At 40.4% G+C, this 21,567-nt stretch overlaps 1 protein-coding gene across 1 annotated transcript in view; it reads right to left on the bottom strand.

The window, feature by feature from the left end:
* Positions 1-976: 976 nt before the first annotated feature.
* GALNT8 (polypeptide N-acetylgalactosaminyltransferase 8) overlaps positions 977-21,567 on the bottom strand; it is a 47,801-nt gene continuing 27,210 nt past the window's right edge. Inside the window, 11 exon segments of the mRNA XM_007089693.2 lie at positions 977-1,120; positions 9,020-9,187; positions 10,232-10,327; positions 10,878-11,015; positions 11,980-12,106; positions 12,108-12,163; positions 17,214-17,328; positions 18,092-18,289; positions 19,272-19,318; positions 19,320-19,437; positions 19,683-19,704. Of these exon segments, the coding sequence (XP_007089755.2) occupies positions 977-1,120; positions 9,020-9,187; positions 10,232-10,327; positions 10,878-11,015; positions 11,980-12,106; positions 12,108-12,163; positions 17,214-17,328; positions 18,092-18,289; positions 19,272-19,318; positions 19,320-19,437; positions 19,683-19,704 (1,229 nt within the window).

Genomic DNA, 21,567 nt, shown 5'->3' with positions numbered 1-21,567 from the left:
TTGCCAAAATTTCCATTCCTAGACTTATCTTCCCAATTCACCAATTAGGGGAAAGGATTTGTCCACCAGACAGCAGTAAGGACCCTTGGTTTTAAGTTTTTGCCTACAATCCCTTCTTTGTGTCCCAGTAGGCGATGCCCCTCTGTTTCAAGCCTCAATTCCTCCATAACTTTTAGGGAAAATAAAAGGAAATAGGCATCAAGTCTAGGAAGTGTTACAGGCTACTTAAAGACTCAAATGGACTTGGACTTTTCTACCATTCTCTGTGCACTCTGTAGAGCTGGGATTAGTAGAGGTGCATTCTCTCCTACCCTCAGCCTCTGGAATCTGTTTGGTATGGGAGAGATTGGGCAATCCAAGTAAAACTGCTGTGGGGGGATGATGGAGGAATTTTTTAAGACTACCTGTCTACTTGCTGCATCTTTCAGGACAGTTCAGGAAAGGGGAACAGCAGTGGCAACACACCTTCAGAAAATTGGTGCCACCTGAACTGTCATGCTGCCAGCCTCATGATGACCCAGCCTCTCCTGTGGAGCAGCCCCCAGGCTGCCTGGGGAGTCTCTGAGCAGATGGGTCGGGGGAGGATGTGTGGGGCAGATGGCAATAGTAGTTGTCAGGAATGAAGACTAAACAGTGTTGGCAGAAGTCAACGATAGACTTCCACCCGCCTAGTTCTGTCCCCACATAGCAGCCAGATGATGATGCTTATTTCAAGGAGTTTCCAAGAATGGCATTTGATCTATATCATGAATTTCCAAGAGGACCTGGGGGAGAAGCTTCAGCCTGGACATCCCGACACATGCATGGACCTCATCTCCCCACATCCTGTGTGTTGCAGGCTGAAGTCATAATAAACACACACATATTTTCCACTTCTCATTCTCCCCACTAATGCCGCTTTGAGCAGCATTAGGAGTAGAAGCCATTCCAGTGGCAAGAACTGGTATTCTGAATCCAGGCTGAGGATCCCCGGACGTTAGTTTGACCCCCAGTTTCACACAGTATACTGTATTGTCCACACTTGTGTGGTGCAGGTCTGGAGCACAGGCACATAGATGCCTGAACTGTCTTTCTTCATCTCCAGACATCACTTGGTGGCTCTGTTCATGACAGCTCTTCCCTGGATGGAAGAAGAGACAGAGTCAAGGTGTTGAAATGCCTTCATCTCGTCTGTTCCTACTCTTCCTGCTGTGCTCAGCGATGTGCTTGAAGCATCCCTCAGTCCTCTGCAAGTCCTCCAGAAGAGAAATGAAGCAAAGAGTAGCGTTAGACCACCCAGTGCTCTCTACTAGCACCAAGGCAGACTAACCACAGATATAGGAGGAAGCAAGTCTACCCTGGGTCGCTGTTATCATCCACCTCTTTTAAGGTTGAAGCATCAGGGCAGTGTGACTGGCAAGATATGACACATCTTGGAGAGCCAGAGCCCTTCTCTACTTGACCTTTCTTTTCACATCTTCACCCCTGAGCCCATGAAACCCATTAGGATTCTCCCTCCCTCCTCAGTGAGGCTCCATGGCCAGACAAGCAGAAAGTACATTCAGGAATCTTAGCTTGTTTTCTCCACCACTGTGGGGGCAGTTCCTACCCAATCTGACCTTGGGGTTTCACCAAGGTTTACTACTGGGAATGTTACAGGATTAAAAGCCAACGAGTCTGGATTAAATCTCTATTCCACCACATACAGCAAAGGGTCTCAGGCAAATACCCAGCCTAAGTCTCAATTTCTTCATCTATAAAATGGGTTTATTTTAATATTAGAGTTAAAACTAATATTAATTGAATAAAATTAATTGGTTAATATTTATTGAGCATCCTGTATCTGACATGAAAGATGTGCAATAAATGTTGGTACATCTCTGACTCTTCCCATTCCAATGGGGGAAGTGGAGGAAGAGTCATCCTTCTCTTTGTCCCTGTGTGCCACCCCCAGCCCCCTGAGCTCTTTCCCCCTTGTGTATATGGCTCAACAACTGACATTGTGCCATCTGTCCTGATCTTGTCCTCTTCTCCCAGCCCTCCCACTCTCCACACCCCTCTCCACCTCTTTGCAGGAATCACTCACAGAATCTATTTCAGTGCCTTGGTGAAGTTGTTTTTCCTTTATCCACCCTGCCCTCTGCTGTAATCCCCAGTTAATAGCCTCCATCTGAATGTCTAGTGAGAGTTCAACCCTGGTCTAACTGTCTCACTTTGGAACCTACCACCAAGCAGGGCTGCAGCAATGTGTCCAAACCCTGCTCCTTCTCATCTTTTCCCATCACAAACTGGCCCCAATAACCCTGCTCCCCTAAACTTGCCTGTCTTGGTCACACATACCCAGGTGCACCTCCCCAGTGTGTGCAGTCATTCAGGCTCCCCTGATTCTTGAACTCCTCCTGTCACCTCCACTGCTCCTTTCCATTCGGCCCCGCTTACAGCCCACAGGATAACTGAGGAGAGGTCTGCTGATCAAGCAGGCCTGGCCCACAGATGAGCCTACAGTGGTCTGGCTTAAAACTTGGCTTACTCCTAGGGTTACTCTTCCAGACCTCCTCAGCACTCTATCCCTGGTCCCCAACCCTTGATGCTCACTTTCACTAAATGCCTTTTTTTCCCCCACTTTGTGGAGAACCGCACTTCCAGTCAGTCTAGCCCCCCCGCCCCAATGTCAAGAGTGTCCCTCAGGACACTGCTCCTGGGTGGTCTTGAAGGAGCTGTCATGCCTCTGTCTCTATAGCCAACAGCTCCTATCCTGTGAGTCCAGCTATCCTGGATGCCAGAGAAACACTCTTCTTGTTTAACATTGTTCTTTGATTTCTCCCTCTGGACAGATTCCTTTCCTACTGACTTTAAATATACCCAAATGTTCCAGTATTAGAGGGGGGAAAAGAACCCTTAACTCTGCCATCCTTTTTAACCAAAATTCAGTGTTTTTCTCACTTTCAGAATCAAACTTCCCAAGAAATGAGGCAATAACAAACAGTGGATGAGATTCTGTGTTTGAATCTGGACATTTAATCTGCTGTGTGACCTTGGTAATATTAGTTGACTTCTTTGTGGTTTAGTTACTTCATAAGTAAAGCACAGCTAATGATAATAGTCCTCTTGTAAGATTTATATCAGTTAGACAGTGCCTGGTACATTATATGTACTCCAGAAATCTTGGGTATTATAATTTATTGTGATTTTTTAGATAAAGTCACTGATTTTTTTTTTCCATTTTCTCTCCACTTCCATGTGACATGACCTTTGGAAGTATTCTTTGCATCCTCTTCAGACTCTTCTCTGGTTTCCTTTACATTGTGTTCATCTGGATCTTATATATTTTTGGTTTGTTTTTTATTGGGGAGGTGTTGCCTGCCAGTTTTGAAACAATTTTTGTTTCTATTTTCCACTTTCACAGAAGGAATATGTGCTCTTTCTTTTAATTTGGAAAACATATTTTAAAAATTAGAAGCACTCATAATAGGATAATGTATATGTAGTTTGTATATACTACTTTTTAAATTTAATATCATGATTTAATACCATGTGCATTTTACAATTTCATTAATTTTTGAAAATATACTTTTTGAGGATATAATTTGAGTGGCTATATAATATTCAGTTCAAGGGATGAACAAAAACCTCCCTTACTGTTGGACATTTAATTTTTCCTAATATTTTGTTATGATAAGTATTAAGGTATTTTCCATATTAATTTTGACCTACATTCTATGTTAGCCTTTAAAATATTGTCTTACAAGAAAACGAGCACCTTAAAATGGGGTATCATTAGTTTGAGGGTTCTGATTAATGTCAGGGCTCTTCCTGTAGAGAACTAAACTGCCTTCTGCAACCATGGCCACCAGCATGACTGCATTCCCACAAATATCTCTTCCTTTTTATTTCTCCAACCCTGACTACCTACCAGTGGCTTCCTATTTTCATTGCCTCTCTCAGAGCCTTCCTTGTGTAATTCCATCTAGAAAACATCTGAATGAAGACTTTCACCAAAACTCTCCCTTATTTCAGCTTCATCTCTACTCTCAACCCTCTGCTCCTCATCTCACAGTCCAGAGGTCTCAAAAAGACCTTATTTCTTCAAATTGGGTCCCTTCTCAGTTATGCCATCCCTTTTATGGTCTTCAGAGGTAATACCTCTGGTTGACTCAAAACATGAATCATGAAATTGAAAGAAAACAAAAGAATTATTTAGTCTTATCTTCCTCTTAATTCTGGAAAATATCTTTGGTAGCTTTTTAATAGAATGAAAGTGTAAGTTGTGCATACAAAGTAAATAGAACACAAAAGGGCCCCAACATTCCATCAAATATCATTTTCTTACCTGAAAGAACTGTGGTCCTAAAAGATAAAGTGGATAAGAAAGGCTTGGATAGAATGAATTGACTTGGGTAATACACCATGAGCTACATGATCACCTCCCTCCTCAACTTCCAGACTTCTTAACACAATGATCATAAAACGGGACCAAATTTGGACATCGGAGTGGTTGGCACAATTCCCCTACATGTCCTGCAGCTCCAGACTCACACCCAGCCAGAATATATATTCTATTAGCATATTCGATTCTCATCTATATTCTACTGCAGCCAGCTGAGAAAGTAGTCTTCCAAAATTCTCTTGGAAAGGCAACCCTCAAAATTTTCGGGATGTCATAATTGTTTCTTTAGCATAAGTAGTATGTTTAATTCCCCCAGAGATTTAGGATCAGGTAGAGATGTTGAAGGAATCAAACACATAGTATTTGTTAAAGATTCTATATATATTTACTATTTTTAAGTACGTGCTATGTTTAAAAAAATTGTCTTACAGATTAACGCTGTGATACCAATTTTAAAATGTGTAATTGAATAATTAAATTTGTGAAATTTTACCAAGTTACAAATACTTTTAAAACACATAATAAAATTTAATAATCATTAAATTAATTTTAAAAATTAAAAATCAATTAAAATTAATTAAATTAATTAAAGACAGATAATTGACATTCTTAAGAAAGAAAATTTAATGTATTAAACTTATGAATATAGTATGTAATGTTTAAGGGAATTTATTAAATTGTAAAATCCCTTTAAAGTTGCTAAAGGTGATGGATGTTGACTAGACTTATTGTGGTGATCACTTTGCAATATATACATAAATTGGATATATTATGTTGTACATCTAAAACTAATATAATGTCACTCGTATTAATTAATTATTGTAAGTACCTTTATACTCATAAATTTGAAGAAATGGGCCAATTCCTCAAAAACGATAAACCGTCACAACTCAATCCACACACACACAAAAAAATCATCTGAATAGCCCCGTACCATTAAAAATTTTCATTCCGAGCTCCAGAAAGATGGCCTGCTGAGCTGCCACATCGTCTGTACACATAGGCCTAGAAGGCTGGCAGGTCTGAGTGGAGGCAGTGTGCATGGAGCAAGGTGTCCATGCTTGGGTGCTCCAAAGTGGAAACCAGGCTCACTAGACTCCAGGCTTAAGGGATTGTACTGATAGTTTTGAACACAGGTGGGAACTTGTGGGGTACCCATGAGGCCAAAAGAGTTTTAAATGTTTTTAATTTCATGGTTTGAAAGCCCCTGGAAAAGAAACCTCCAGGCCCATATGGTTCCACTAGAGAATTATACCAAGAATTTAAAGAAGAATTAACACCAATTTAAGATAATCTCTTACAGAAAATCTCTTCCGGAAATGCCTCTTTCAGAAACTGGTCTATTCCGAAATTTTTAACAGGACAAATTTTATCAATTAGAAACAGGAAACACCTCCTTGCTCACTTTATGAGGGCAGTATTACCTTGATACTAAAAACAAGGACAGTACCAAAAAGAGAGAAAAAAAATTGCAGATCCTTACCTCTAATGAACTTAGACACAAAAATCAACAACATACAAGCAAACCAAATCCAATAAATTATGAGAAGAGGTGTACACCATGAGTAAATGTGATTTATTCCTGGCACACAAGGCTGCCCCAACATTAGAAAATTAATCAGTGTAATCCATCATGTCAACAAGCTAAAGAACAAAAAAAATAATCATATCAACTGACACAGGAAAAGCATTTGACAAAATCCAACTCACATTCCTAATAAAAATATTTCTTAGCAAGTTAGAAATTCAGGTAAATTACTTCAATTTGATAAGGAGCATCTACAAAAAAATCTATAGCTAATGTATACATAATGTTGAAAGGGTCAATGCTTTCTTCCTGCATTTGGGACAAGGTGAGGACATCCATTCTCACCATTCTTATTCAACATAGTACAGTAAAACCTTGGATTGCAAGTAACTTGTTCTGCCAGTGTTCTGAAAGACAAGCAAACATTTCTAATAAATTTCAACTTTATAAACAAGCTATGTCTTGCAATATGAGTAGTACGTGAGATTGAATGTCACATGATCACGACTGAGCCAATGGTTCTTCTCTCTCTCTCTCTCTCTCTCTCTCTCTCCCTCTCCCTCTGCAGGATCATGGGTGATTGTCTCCCATGCTCGGATGCTCAGTCTCAGACTGTGGTGTTTGGCAGAAATCAGTGATTTTTCAGAATGTTGGAAGATGCCCACAACTGGCACTAGTGTTATTTTTTGTCATTTCAAAGCACCTGTAGACAGTCTTTTGCTTTTCCATACAAGAGTAAGCTTAGGAATACTTTGCTTCATTGTAGGTCAGGCTCCCTGCAGATATAGACCCTTTCCTCTGCTGCCTTATTGCCAGGTACATTAAATGCAGTTTACAACAAGAATTTATTAATACCATACCGTAGTCAACATCCGTGCAAGTGTCTACAATGGCCCCCATGCAGAAAAAGATTCCATTGAGCCAATAGATAACAGTGATTCTGTTAGTGACAGTGAAAATCATCCTACATAATAACTCTCCTTTCTTGTCTCCCTCACCAGCCACAAAGGTTTTCAAAGGTAAATTCAGGTTAATTTGTTTATTTTTCTTTATATTTTATATTGTCTTTATTATTTTGTATTGCATTACAGTATTATGATCATTTTTATATGAATATTTCAGGGTTCTGGAATGAATCATCTGAGTTTCCATTATTTCTTATGGAGAAATTCACTTTGATATACAAGTGTTTTGGATTACAAGCATGTTTCTGGAATGAATTACGCTCACAAACCAAGGTTTTACTGTACTAGAAATTCTAGCTAATGTAATATGGCAAGAAAAACAAATAAAAGTCATGCAGATTAGAAATGGGGGCAGGGGGATGTGATTGCTAAAACCTGCTAGGTTTCTAAATAAAATAATAAGATTTCTAAGCTGAATATAAAAGCTTGAAGAAAAACTAGTTTAATTTATAACTTAAATAAATTTAATTTTAAACCAAAGCAAACCTGTAATAATATTTTCTGCACACAAAAGATACTGTTAAGGACATCAAAAGCTCACATTTAGCATTCTATTGACAGAGTCTCCCTGTCAAACATGCTCTGCTTGGTGACTTCCATTGACAGAAAGCTCACCAGCTTGCTAGGTAGCCCATTATTCTGTAGGATAGCTTAAGCTGTCAGGCTGTTAGAAAGCCTTCCCCTGCCCTTACATTAAGCTGAACTCTGACTCATTGATCTATAATCACTGGTCTCAGTTCTGCCCTCCTATAGACACTGAACAAGTCTAATCACTCTTCTCTAATTCTCTAGGCTCACATCTTCACGCTAGTACCTCCAGATTTGCCAATCTTTCATTTCCTCTACAATTATTTATTGAGTGCCTACTATGTTCCAGGCACTGTGCTAGATGCCAGAGAGAAAACAACAACAACAATACCCAGGCTCTCCCCTCCAGCTCACAGTCTAGTGATGAAAAGAAGCAAGTGAGGAGGCACTTAGAAGTGATATTGAGATAAAATATGTAAGAGGGACCCTGAGAGCCCATAGAAGATTCACTCATCCTTGTCCTATGGAGTCACAGATGGCTTCTCAAAGAAAACAATGTCTAAGGCCAAGGAACACTTTGTAGTTGGCCCAGTGCAGAGGTAGGAGGAGAGGGAACAACAGGTAAACAAACATCTAGGAGATGAGAGGGAGCATAGCCTTTCCTAGAATTACATGTAGCTCCATTTAGGGCAGGAAGTATAGAGCAAGAAGATGACTTACCCTCCTCCTCCTTCTCACTGATATTGCCTAATTCAAAAAGACTTAATATAGGATCCCAAAATTTTCTGAAATTGTAAGCAAAATTGTGCACATATGTGCATATATATGTCTTTCTGGAAAGGAGATTCTCAAGAATTCTCAAAGGAGTTATTAGCTTTAAGTTAGGAATAAATTAGTTAGATTGATCCATATCTGTTAAAATGTAGTCCCTGAAGCTAATATAGTATCAAAATGCTCAAAGATACCATCACATACAGGACATTGACTCTCTTCATCAGGACATCACATCTCTGCCAAGGTAGCTTAATGCAGCCCCATCACACAGTAAATTCTTATGTAGATTGTAGTCAGTCAAATCCCTATGTCATTGTCTTGTGAATTCTGCCAGATTCTCTCTACCCTGTTCTTGGTCAATTGATATTGAAGTTAAATCAGGGCTTTTACACTAGTCCCTATCATATTTCAGCCCAGTGCTCCGGATTGTCTGATTATCATTAATAATAAAACTAATCATAATGGCTAATATTTATTGAATACTTTCTATGTGCAGGCACCATGCTAAATTCTTTACACAATCTCAATTAATCTTCCCAATAGTTTCCTAAAGTAGATATTGTGATCTCCATGTTATAAATGAGGAAACCAAGTCTCAGAGAGGGCAAGAAACTTGCTAATGGTGACTGAACTAGGACTGAACCCAAGCTCCTAACTCTTAAGCTATGACAGATTCCAATATTGCTTCCTTTACCCACCCACCTTTGCCAACAGACTCAGCATTCCATGCCCAGCTCCATTTCCAGTCTTTTCCCCATACACTTCCGCAAAGTCAATCTTTCCAAAACACTATCAAATCAAATATGAACTTCTCAGACTAGATTTCAAGATGCATATCCTTTAAAAAATGTGACTCACCAGCTTAAAATCCCAATATATGTGCAGTCTGTTTTGGGCTGCTTTGGAACATGGCTTTAAAGTGGGCTTCTCCCCATTGACAGGGTCTGTCAGGCAGTGATCATCAGGATCTGCCTCTTCAATCAGTGGTCCCACATAGAACTCCCCAGTTAGGTGATAGTAGACATTCTAAAAGAGAGCACAGAAAGCTGCCATGGATATAGTCAGTGGGGAGAGCCTTGACTTTATAGAGGGCATGAAGACTGCTCTTGAGTGAAGACACTCAGTCACCATGGGGGAGAACTGAAGTTTCCTAGGTAAAAAGGAGTCACTTCTGCCTCTTTCTCCCCAACCCCCAATTGATTCTAGGAAGAAAAACAGGCATGAGAAGAGGGCACTAGCCTTCCTGCTTCCATACAAGTGCTCCAAAATAATCATGACTTGCATGGATAAGGGAGATTATCTTTCACACACACACACACACACACACACACACACAAACCCCTGAACTTCAGAAGCTGTCATCATAAACCCCAGCTATGGACTGGGCTTGTCAAGAACCCTTTCCAATTCTTAATCTAATACTGTCTTGCTCAGTGAGCTTGGACAAATGGGTTGTATTTGTGTTTCAGTGTTTTCATTTGTCAAGTGGAAATGCTATCTATCCTGCATACCACCAAAAGTTTCTTGCGAGGGGAACATGCCAGTAACAAGAGAGATGTGAATATTCTTAGGAGGAAAATTCCCCTGGATGCAACTTCCATTTGGTGTCAGATCTCTTCTATTCTATGGAGTAACTTCCATTTAGCCTCTCTCTTCTCTAGCCCATTTCCTTCTCTACAGAAGAAGTCACAGGTAACATCACCTGCCTACCTCCCAGGGCATCCTGAGAGCAGTGGGAGGATGGTGGAGGCAGTGAGGAGACAGGAATAGGAAGGGACTGGAGGTTACTGTCAATGAAAATATTACCATTGAGAATGAATGTGACAGAGCATAGGTTTTGTACCTATCCTCCCTACACCTGAAGTGGAACTGTCTAGCTATGACCTTTTGAATGGACTTGGAAGTGCTTAGTTATAAGAACAGGCTTGGATTTCACTCTTACCCATCACCCAGGATACTCAGATCCTGCCTTTCCATCATCTAACACCAAGTCCAATTCTGGCAAAGGTTGCCAGGGGCTGAGCTACAACAGACTCACCCTGCCGGGGCAGGGGAAATTGTGGAAAATACCTGTGTACTGTATTCATGACAGTAATACATGATGGAGGTGTTGGCTGAAACAAGTCCCTGATCTAGGCAGATATTTTCATCCAATGTGTTTTTCATCTGAAAGGGCAAAACACACAAAAACACCATTGGAAAGAGGTAGACAAGGAGGGCCCTCAAGCCTCCCCTGGCCCTGTATTTTCCCCACTACTCCAAGGGTGCCAGAAATTACCAGCCAAAAAGGAGCAGGAGGTTGTGATCTTGGGAGCCATTTTCTATGCACTAGACAAATGCTAGAATGAGGCACTACTGTGGTGCCCCTTCCTGAGAACACCCACCCTTCAGACTGTCAGAGCACATATAGAGAAGGGGAGCCAGGCCAGACATTCTGGTTGGCTGAGAAACTGAAAGGGGCAGATCTAGGGCTGCAGTTTGCAAAATAAGAAACCAGAGACAAAGACATGGAAAAAAGATGGGATCTGGGGAGCAAAAGATGAAAAGAAACTGAAACAGCTCAAGGGCAAAATGCCAAGAAAGAAATTAGGGGTAGAAATCCATCCTGGGTAGGATGGATTTTGGAAACCCTCTTCTGGGCAGTCATGCAGTTCAGGTCTTATTGTCTCTTACAGTCAAATATTTAACATTTGAAATGCAATTTCATAATACATACTCTTCCATAGCCCACAATGTTGTGAATTGGCTTCAGGTTTGGATAAACATTTTTCAGATACCAGTCAAAAGTTTTACATTTCAGTTTCTTCCGGAGTGCCATTCTGGAAGAAATGTCTCCAAAATCGATTCCAGTGTTCTATAAATAAAATATGGAGTGTTTCTGTGCCTTGTAACATCCTTGACTCCACCAAAGGGTATGGATGACGCATGAGGGAATGGAATATTTTCCTGATAGCGTATAAGGTAACCTTGATAATTATAGTTTTCCAGGGAAAGTGGGAAGAGCTTGAACCCTTGTAATCTCTGCTGGTTTAAAAGGCACTTGCAAGGTCTGTGCAGTGGGGTCACTCAGGTTTATTTCTCATCATTAGCAAACTAATGCAAACTGTTCCTATTTGAGATAATGCTTACACCAGTAAGGCACAAAATATTCCTCGTGATAGCCAGAAAAGGCTTTTGAAAGGAACATTCTGGTAATGAGATGTAAAAGTTAAAGGAGATTTTCTACAAGTGACATCTATGGGGAATCAAAAGGGAAGAATGCTTGAGCCCAGAGCCGCAGATCCAGGTTAGAAGACAGCATACCATGCCAGCCTCTTGTGGCTAACCTTAGCCAAGAAGGCCATCCTGATTTGGGTGCACCCAGCAGGGTTGCTGTCCCTACTCCCACCATCCCACATCCCACCTGCAATGACCAGTGAATTCTTGATGTCAAGCCCTGCCCCACAAGGAATCTCCTAGTACAGATGATGCACGAAGAACACGGAATCTAGAAGATTCCTTGGTTTGAATCACATCTCTGCTGCTTACTACTTTATTACCTTAAACAAGTTCCTTTCAACTCTCTGTGCTTTGGTTCTCCATTGTAAATGTGGGAGTCATAAAAACAAAACCTGTCCCATAGATATGTTGCAATGATTAATGACTTCCTGGAGCATAGTATTACTACATTAATGTTAAGTGTCATTATCATCACACTATTGGGACTTTAATTTTTTAGGATGGGAAGGCACTTTCAGTGTATCCCACCCATCTTCTACCACTACCGCCACCTTCTCCTTCTTTGTTCTTCCTTGCTTCTGTTCAATTCCATGACAAACCTGGAGAGGTATGTTCCAAGCCACGTAGACCACGTATTTGTACTCATCCATCCAGATTTCAGCCACTCACAGAGCATTGTGCTTCAAGGCAAGACTCAGATCCAAGGCATAGGGCTTGTGGTGTCTCTAGGCGAGCAATCCTGGAACAGGACAAGATCTCGATTCTCCCTCCACACTGCCACACCTGTAAGAGAAGAAAAGAAAAGTTACCTGGGAAGGCTGAACCCATGGCCAATAAGTGGCATAGTTTGTAGACTCACAGAGACACGTTTTGGAACCTTTTTTTTTTAATGTAAATTCAGTCCTGCCACTGCCATCTCTATGTTACCTCTCAACCAACCAACATAAAACAACCTATGTTAGAAGTCTACCAAAATGCTTTTCTCCTGTTGTTCAGACAGCTCCAAAACTCCTACCTCCTTCAGGAAATCTTCCTGAACAGACAAAAGGAGTGGCTGCCTCTGCTCCTTTATCCCCAAGAAAGTATCAAAGTCCTGAGAGGCACCACACCCTGAACCAATCTCACTGGACTTAACTTTGTGCTGGACAGACTCTCAGAAGCTCCCATGATCCCTGCCTCATAGTGTTCCCTAATTCCCTCTCTTTGAGTGTGGGCTTCTGATGTCCTTGTATCCAACAGAGTATGACAAAGGTGACAGTATGTACATGAGTGCTGTGTGTGATTATGCTATATAAGATTGCAGTGTCCATCTTGATAGGAGACATGATGTCTTTCTGGCTTTGAAGAAAGAAGCCACCATATTGTGAGCCACCATAATGGAGAAGGCCACAGGGCAAAAAACTAAGGGAGGCTTCCAACTATTGGTCAGCAAAAAAAATGTAATAATTTCTCAGTCTGGAGGGCTTCAAGGAACTGAGTTCTGCCAACAATCACATAAGCTTGGTAGATCTTTCCACAGTTGATCCTAGATGAGAGATGAGAACTGAGCCAACACCTTGACCATAGCTTTACAGAGGATCTGCTAAGCCATGCATGGACTCCTAGTCCACAGAAACTGTGAGATGGTAAGTGCACCTTGCTTTATATCACCAAGTTTGTGATAATATTATTACCCAGCAATAGATAACTAATACAAGTCATTCTTGAAGAAGAGATACCATGACTTACCATGTAAATATAAAAATCCAAATTCCAGATGGGTACAAACATACTTGCCAGGCCACACAATCTAATATTTGGTTTAAAAATAGTCTTCATCTAGATAGATGATATAACTATCTAATGATATTAGATTGATATAATGGCTCCATTGTCTTCTCTTCATGGTTTCTCAAGAAAGGTACAGTTTCAGGGGGTTAATTAGCCTATCTGGCAGTAGTTAGAAACTTACTGCATTCATGCCCAAGGGGACTTCTGAGATGAGAGTGAGCAACTTCGGTCCCCCTGGTTCAGGACCACCTGAAAGGTCAATCCTCTTGCCTGACTTTCAATTTTTTTTCATCTTTTCTTCTACTTTTGAACTCACAGATTCTCCTCCCTCACCCCCCAAAACCGAGAATAGCACAGTGACAAAAAATCAGGCTTTGAAGTCAGACTAACCTGTGTTCAAATCCTGACTCTATTACTGCACAGCTGGCAACTAGGGGCAAAAAAACTTCCCTTCGCTGAGCCTCAGGTGGCTCATCTACAAAATGGCACAAAGCTGCCAGTAGGACTAAGCAGCATAACAAAGATCCATAAATGGCTATGATTTTTAACTTGAAACAGTTCTTTTCTTCCAATATCCTCTTCCATTTCTTTTCATTAGTTTCTAGAATCATATGAAGGTTACATCTGATTTGTTTTCAGATTTTATATTCTGAAGCCAAACATCTAAAATTTCAAATACAAATTTACTTTAATTTTTTTAGTTGATGGTAGTTTCCAATCCACAGGAATTTAGGGGAGAAAAAACTTTTGGCACAAGAAACCATAAATTCAAGTGAAAAGATGAAAGTCATGATTGCCATTTATGAAATAATGTTAACCATTATCTCTGACCAACAGTTGTCAAATCTCACTCTTTCAACTTGTTTCCACTTGCCAAATGCATCTCCATTTTCATTCCCTAAATCTATCTGTGTGTGTGTGTGTGTGTGTGTGTCTACCACACACAGGGACAGGAAGCTTCTGCTTATAATGACAATAACTTGCTTTGTGGCACATATTACCTTAATATTTTTCATGAATTTTCCTCACCATGTAGGTATTATTATTATCCCAATTTAAGTAAGTTGCCCACATTTATCAGCCAGTAAATGACAGAGCTGGATTCTGAACCCAGGGAGTAAGCATGTTAAGCTTTGGCAAGAGGCCAGAAATACATAAGGTGCTTAATAAATGCTGGTTTTTCTTTCTTGTGCATCAGCCCAAACAGCCTGTCTCCATTTATACGTGTCCATGTGCACCATCACTGCCATGCTTCTAGATGTCAGAATAAAACATTCCATGCAGCTCTGATGTACCCTAAGATCTGTCATTGGAAAAAGACCGATCTTAACAAGTGCTGACAGGTTTTAAAAGTCAAATAGCCACACTCACAAACTAAGAAAACTGGATATGGGTAGAACTGTTTTATCCAATAAAAGGAAAAGGATGGCTCTTCCCTGACCCTCTGTTCATTTCCCGCAAAGTCTATCAAAAAACCACAAAATGTTAAAAGAAAGAGGATTTCTTGTGGAAACTAAAATGGCAGAGTTCAACACAAAGTGGGGGAATGAAAACAGAAAGGCAACAAAAGGAGAGAGTAGAGAAAAATGAGGAACTCAGAAATGGTAAGAAGGGCTTAGGGTCCTAACTTAGGTAATTGGGGTTCCAGATACATTCATGGAAAGCTATAATAGGTAGGAAAACCTCAACTATAATGTAACTAGGGTCATCTTAGGACCTTGCTAAGTACCATACATAAAATAATTGTTTCTGCATTTATATTTTTATGCTGGAGACTAATTGTACTCCAAATATCTATTCCCTTTACATCTATAGTTATAGAAAGAATAACTGCACACATAAGCAACTAGCTGAAATCTACATTTCACAGACTCTTTTGCTCACTAGTGACCATATGACCAACAGTCATGGGATTTGAGGGGAAATGGCATATACAACTTTTGGGTAGTGCCCTTAAAAATAAAGCATGCTCTGCCTTTCCCCTTTTGTATTCCTATTGACTAGAATACAGGTGTGGTGCTGAGTGTGACAGAACCACAAGATGGAAGAGTCTTGGTCTCCATCACCCTGCAGCTGCCATCTCAATCCTGAACTGCTTTTGTTCAAACTGTTATTGGAAAAAGGAATCAATTTCTATGTTGTTTAAACCTGTTATTTTAGCCTCCCGCACAGAAGCCAAACAAGAATTCTAATTAATATCTTTACAAATCATTTAAAATTATTTATTACATTTTAACTGTGCCATTATCCTTACGAGGTAGATGAAGGAAGGATGCTTCTCCCCTTGCATAAATGGAAAAATTTGTCAAGATAATCATACAAAAAGTAGTTTTCTCTTCCAAACAATGACTGTTGGCTTAAGGTATATTTGTTAACACATAAATATGGGGGCCTGGCTAGTACTTAATTGAGTATAACATGTAGTTCTAAGATCATCAGTTCCAGGGAAAAGAAACTGAAAATATTAGATCTGAGCAAGCTTTAGAAAATACCATATGCTTCAAAAAAAAAAAAAAAAAGCACCATTTTATAGAAGCTTGGTCCACAGTGAGTTAGCAGAGTCAGGATTAGAACCAAGTACAGCATTTTTTACAATGCCATCCTGACAGTCTTATTATTATTATTTTTATCATTAACCATTTATGAGCATAAGCCACATGTCACCCACCATGCTAGGTGCTTAATGTAGTAGGTATGACATAGAGAGCATGTATACTGCCCAAGATAACACAAACTTTCAAGTGGCAGAGTAGGATTTGGACTTAAGTCTGTATGTCTCCAATACCCATGAAATTTTCACTAACTTATACTGCCTTTTGTAAGAGTTAAACCTTAGTCTGGAAGATTAAAGAAAGATGTAAGAACCATCAGAAACCCAAGGGGCAAGGTCTTTTAATAAAGGTCTGTATATTATACAGGAGAGGCAAAAGGAATACTCTGGGGGGGGGGATGTTTTATGCGTGAAATCTGTTCCAAACTGATAAGTTGAATTTATTGACCCCAATTCTTCATACCTGTCTTCATGGCTTCATTGTAGACAGACTTCACTGTAAACAGACACCATGGAAGTTGGAGCTGGCCATGTGACTTACTTTAACAAATGGAATAGAGCACAAAAATAATGTGCTAGTTCCAAACCCAGGCCTTAAGAGACATCACATGTTTCCACTTGCCCTCTGTTGCATAAGAAGAACTTTACCAAGGTAGCTGCTGTCCCATTGGCCTGAGCCTCAGAATAAACATGTGTGGAACAGAGCCACCCACGCAAGCCCAGCTGGACCTGGGTATCTGTGAGAATAAATTATTGTTGTTTTAAGTTTCTGAGTTTGGGACAGTTTGTAACACAGCATTTTTGTGGCAGGAGCTAACTAATACACTGATGTAATATGAACCTGCACTTGAATTTTCTCCAGTAGTCTTAGTTTGCACACCAAATTTATACAGCACAAAAATTCAGGTTGTTCGTTTGACCTGAGAAATCATGGGAAGCTGTCAGGGGAACGGAAGAGGCATCATTACTGAACCGTGAAGCCAGTGCTGTTCCAGACACACAGGAAGTTAATCAGAAGTAGAACTGGTTTGAGAATTTCATGCTGTACAACCCATCACTGGCTATTTGTCCTAGACAAGACTACATCTCAGAATGAACTTATGTCATGATGTCAGCTGCTCCATCTGTCCATACAGGAGCATGTTGGTTGCCCACACATCTGTAGCACCCAATCCTTCTGCCCATTTCAAATTCCCTTTAGCTAATCTTGTAGATAGCTGCCTGACTTAAAGTTGGCTTAAAGCATCCTAAGAGAGGCTTAGAAACTGCTTGGAGTCTGCTGAGCCTCAATTCTGCCCCTTTCCATCCATATTTCCCAGATTATATAGACCTATACCAGAAAGCTCTACTCCAGAAGCTTTACTGCCTATCCCTAGTGATCCAGAAACATGAGAATATGTCTATTTCTTGAGCCAATGACATTCAGCCTTGTTCCAGAATTCCAGAGATCCTACCAACCCTCCAATTATTTCCCCTTCTTTTTTGTCTCATAATAAGAGGAAATATATCCACCCTCAAGCTAAGTTCCACATTTTCTCCTCCATAGACCAACATTCCACCATCCAGAGATCCAATCACTGCCAAGAAGATCCTGTTGGCAGCCAGGATGCCCATGATGGAGGGACTCCTGTAGAACACACAAGAGAGTTATTAACCTCTCGAGGAGGAATGGTCAGGATGAAGGTGGGTGAGGGGGTAGGAAGCCAATTTGGCTTTCAAAACTCTACTCAAGCCTCTACCTATCTTGAAGGCTTTTCTTAAACCCTCAGACTGAACTTTGTGCATGTAGCCTTCCCTTGTCCCCATGCTACCATAGCCTTGTCAATTATATTGACATTACATCTTTTGAGGGGATCCTGGTGGCTCAGTCAGTTAAGTGTCAGATTCTTGGTTTCAGCTCAGGTCATGATCTCATGGTTTGTGAGTTTGAGCCCCATGTCAGGCTCCATGCTTACAGTGTGGAGCCCTACTTGGAATTCTCTCTCTCTCTCTCTCTCTCTCTCTCTCTCTCTCTCTCCTTCCCTCCCTCCCTCCCTCCCTCCCTTCTGCTACCTCTCTCTCTCTTTCTCAAAATAAATAAATAATTATAAAAAAAGAAATTCCATTTTTTTTCATCTTCATATCCTTACTTGATAGCCTGATAAATGCTTTAAATGGTTTTTAAAATATTACATGCTGTGCTTAACTTTGTTTGAAAGCCCTTAAAGAGTCTAAAGGGTCTATAATTTCTTATCCAGGATCAGTATTTTTTTCCCTATCTTCTGTCCCTCACCCCATCTCCTCCACTTCTCCCACCCACTCTCATCAGTACCACCAAAGATAAACAAAACAAACACCATTTATTCCTGATTTCCCAGGTGTCAATCAGGTTCCCTAAGCCCCACACTTACCTCACTGGAGCAGTGACATTATGCAGATCAATCCAGTCCTTTGGCAGAGGATCGTAGCAGCACCATAGTTCCCAAATGAATCCATCAACTGCCAGTGCATACTTCTCCAATTGGAAGGTGTCAAAATGAATGTTGTCAAAAACAGGAGACACAATCATTGTGTGGTCTTCCTGAATCCGAGCCAAAATGGGCTCTGCCCTGAAAGAAGAGTGTGCAACAAACCCAGGCTGGATATGAAAGTAAGGAGCAGAGAGAAGCAAACAAAACTTCTCCAAGCACCTTGCCCTGGTACTGAGCATCTTTTTCATTTGGGTTGTGCTGTGCAGTGAGTAGGACTCTCCAGGGTGCAGAGTCTCTATAGTTTTCAGGATAGCTGAGGCTGCTAGCAGCTGACTCGGGCCGAGAGCACATTTGGGGGTGGGGGGCACCTGGTGGCTCAGTTGAGCATCCTACTCTTGATTTTGGCTCAAGTTATGATCCCACAGTCGTGGGATCAAGCCCCTCATTGGGCTCCACACTCAGCATGGAGCCTGCTTGGGATTCTCTCTCTCTCCCTCTACCCTTCCCACACTTGAGTGTGTGTGTGCATGCCCTCTTTCTCTCTCTCTGTCTCTCTCTCTGTCTCTCTCTCTCTCTCTCAAAATTTAAAAAAAAAAAACAGATTTGGAATTAGTACCTAAATACCACTCCCAAGTCATTGTGAACAGAACCATTGGTATTCTGCCTAAATTTACATTATCTCTTTGGGTCTCCTTTTTTTTCCAAAATGATGTCTCTTTTCTATCTGATTCTCCAAAGAACATAACTTTCTTTGTATCATGCAATTTCAGGGCTGGGAAAAACCTTAGGAATTATCAAAACATCATTTTTTCATTTTACGATTAAGAACATAAATGTTTAGTTGGGTAATGTGACTGATTCAAAGTCACAAAGTTATTTAGCAAAGTCAAGGTCAGAATCCAGTTGTCAATACTCCAAGCCCATTTTTTTTTCTCTAGCACTAAACTATTTTTCTTAGCCAACAAAAATCCCTGAGTAAAAGTGCCCTATCTTTGGATATTTTCTTTGTTCAAAGTCTGGTACTGTCTTTCCCTATTTCCACAATATCCTGTCTTGTATGTAGTACAGGTACTGTATCTCCTTTCTGCCTTTTCCCAGAAGAAAACTCCTGGAGTCTTACACCATCACGTTCACTTCAACATGAGCATCCAAGATGACAATCACATACATCACCTATAGCCACTTTCCTGCCAGTGTTATGTGCTTGAGCAAGACCCTTTTTGTTTGTATGCCAAATTATTTTCAGTAGACCTGGATACCTCTGGTTATAAACTTTAATCTTCTTGGGGCACCTGGGTAGCTCAGTCGGTTAAGTGTCCAACTTCGGCTCAGGTCATGATCTCGCGGTTCATGAGTTCGAGCCCCGGGTTGGGCTCTGTGCAGACAGCTCAGAGCCTGGAGCCTGCTTCTGATTCTGTGTCTCCCTCTCTCTCTGCCCCTCCCCTGCTCACGGTCTGTCTCTCTCTGTCTCTCAATAATAAATAAATGTTTAAAAAAATTAAAAAAATAAAAATAAAATTTAATCTTCTTATCCAAGTATGCCTTTAGTTCTCCTGCCAACCGAATGCATACCTATAGAAATCCTGAGTGCCTTAATCGATGTGGTGTAGAAATTTCATTCTATTATATAGTAGTGGTTGAACTACCTCCAATTTAGGATGAACAATTCTACCATCTTGACTGACAAAATAAGTAGTTTTTCCCCTGCACCTACCTCTCCTCTCTTTTCCATCCTTGGGCTTAATGCTCCATTCCTAATCCCCCTTGAAGTTAAACTACATTAGAATAATCATACTGCTTACTAAGTAATAAGGATTGTTATTCATGCTTTATGTATATTGAGAAAGTCTTACGAATGAGTAGACAGACCTAACCTGAATAAGGCAGAAGTGCTGATGAACATTGTGGAGACAGCCTGGAATGTCTTCCCCACAGCTAAATTCTCAAGATATTCTGAAGAATCCATAAACAACTGAAATTATTTTGTCTTGCTTTACATATTTCAACTTGTCCTACTCAAGGGCCAATTTTGGATAGAATGCCCAGACTAATGGCTTTTTCAGCTTCCAGATAATGAATTTATCCCCCAAATTATGCAAACAGGATTCACTATTCCTAGATTGTTTACTTTTTTTTCCTCTCTCTCCTTTCTCTTTTATAAAGCCTGACTATAAATTTGTTCTTTGACTCAGTCTACCAGCTGATTTCTTCATATGTATGAGAACAACTTGCATGCAAATCACCAAGCAGTGTTAAAATATCTAAATGACTCTGAGTATCCATTGATAACATTAATTTATTTAATTTTCAAATTATCCTACGAGGTAGGTACTTCAGTATCCTCACTTTATAGATGAAAAAAACTGAGGCACAGAGAGACTAAGAAACCTGTCTAAGTTACACATCTAATAAGTGGCACACCTGGATGTGAGCCCTTTTTGTGTCTAACCATCATGCCATGCTACCTCAAGAACTATGTATGAACTTGGTTGGGTTTATCATGATTTCCCTCCATTCCTCTCTTCCCAGGGCCAAGAAACAAGATTCTTGCTGGTTTCTCCCTCACAAGAAGAGTAGATTTGTGAGTGCTGGAGTGGCCAAGATCCAGAATGACTGTGGCACAAAAATTTTCTCCCAAAATTTCCCAATTGCAGTCCAGGATGACTAACTCAGTAGTTGAAGGTGTTAAAGAGAGCCAGTGGATCTGAAGGCTGTTTGTTCCTACTGAGAGAAACCAAGCTGGAAAGTCCCTACACTCACCCAGTCACTACTTTTAGGAAGCAATCAGAAGGGATTGCCGTATTTTTTCTGCTTCTCCTGCCACTGAAAAGCTTGTGGCAAAGTGGGGGAAGGGAGCAGGAGTTTCTGTCACTTGACAGCGTGAAGAAAATGTAATCTGTGGAAAATGAAATCATGGATACTGCCTATTTTTCAGCAATGTCTTCAAGAAAACTCAAAGTGAATGGAAAATCTGGAAATCTTGGTGGTGTTGTTATAATCTCTTAAAGGAGCAAGAGCAGGATTACCATAATTTCTGAGGCACCTTTTTTTAAAAGGCATTTGAAATATCTCACCAAAAACTATGAAGAATAATCTGTGTGGTTGGTTAGTTGTTAACATAGTTGTTAGTTGTAAACATAGTTGCTAACAGCATAGTTAGGGATTACATTACTTCCAGATTAATCAGGATAAATAAGAAGAGGAAGATAAGGATTAAAAATCATTTATCTGGAGTATTTTGTATGAGTTATTAAATAAAACGTGTAAATCAAAATGGTGGTGGGGGCGAGAAGAGAGGTTGCCATAGATCCTGGATATCTAGTCTGTAATTCAGCCTCTTTCACTATATAATTCTGTGTCACTTCACATTTGGGGATCTCTGTTTCTTCAACTTAGAAATGATGGATAATGTCAGG

Source organism: Panthera tigris, chromosome B4, assembly GCF_018350195.1.
Source record: "Panthera tigris isolate Pti1 chromosome B4, P.tigris_Pti1_mat1.1, whole genome shotgun sequence".
Lineage (NCBI taxonomy): Eukaryota > Metazoa > Chordata > Mammalia > Carnivora > Felidae > Panthera > Panthera tigris.
The sequence above is the reverse complement of the archived record's forward strand: the minus strand, read 5'-3'. Positions and strand labels throughout refer to the sequence as shown.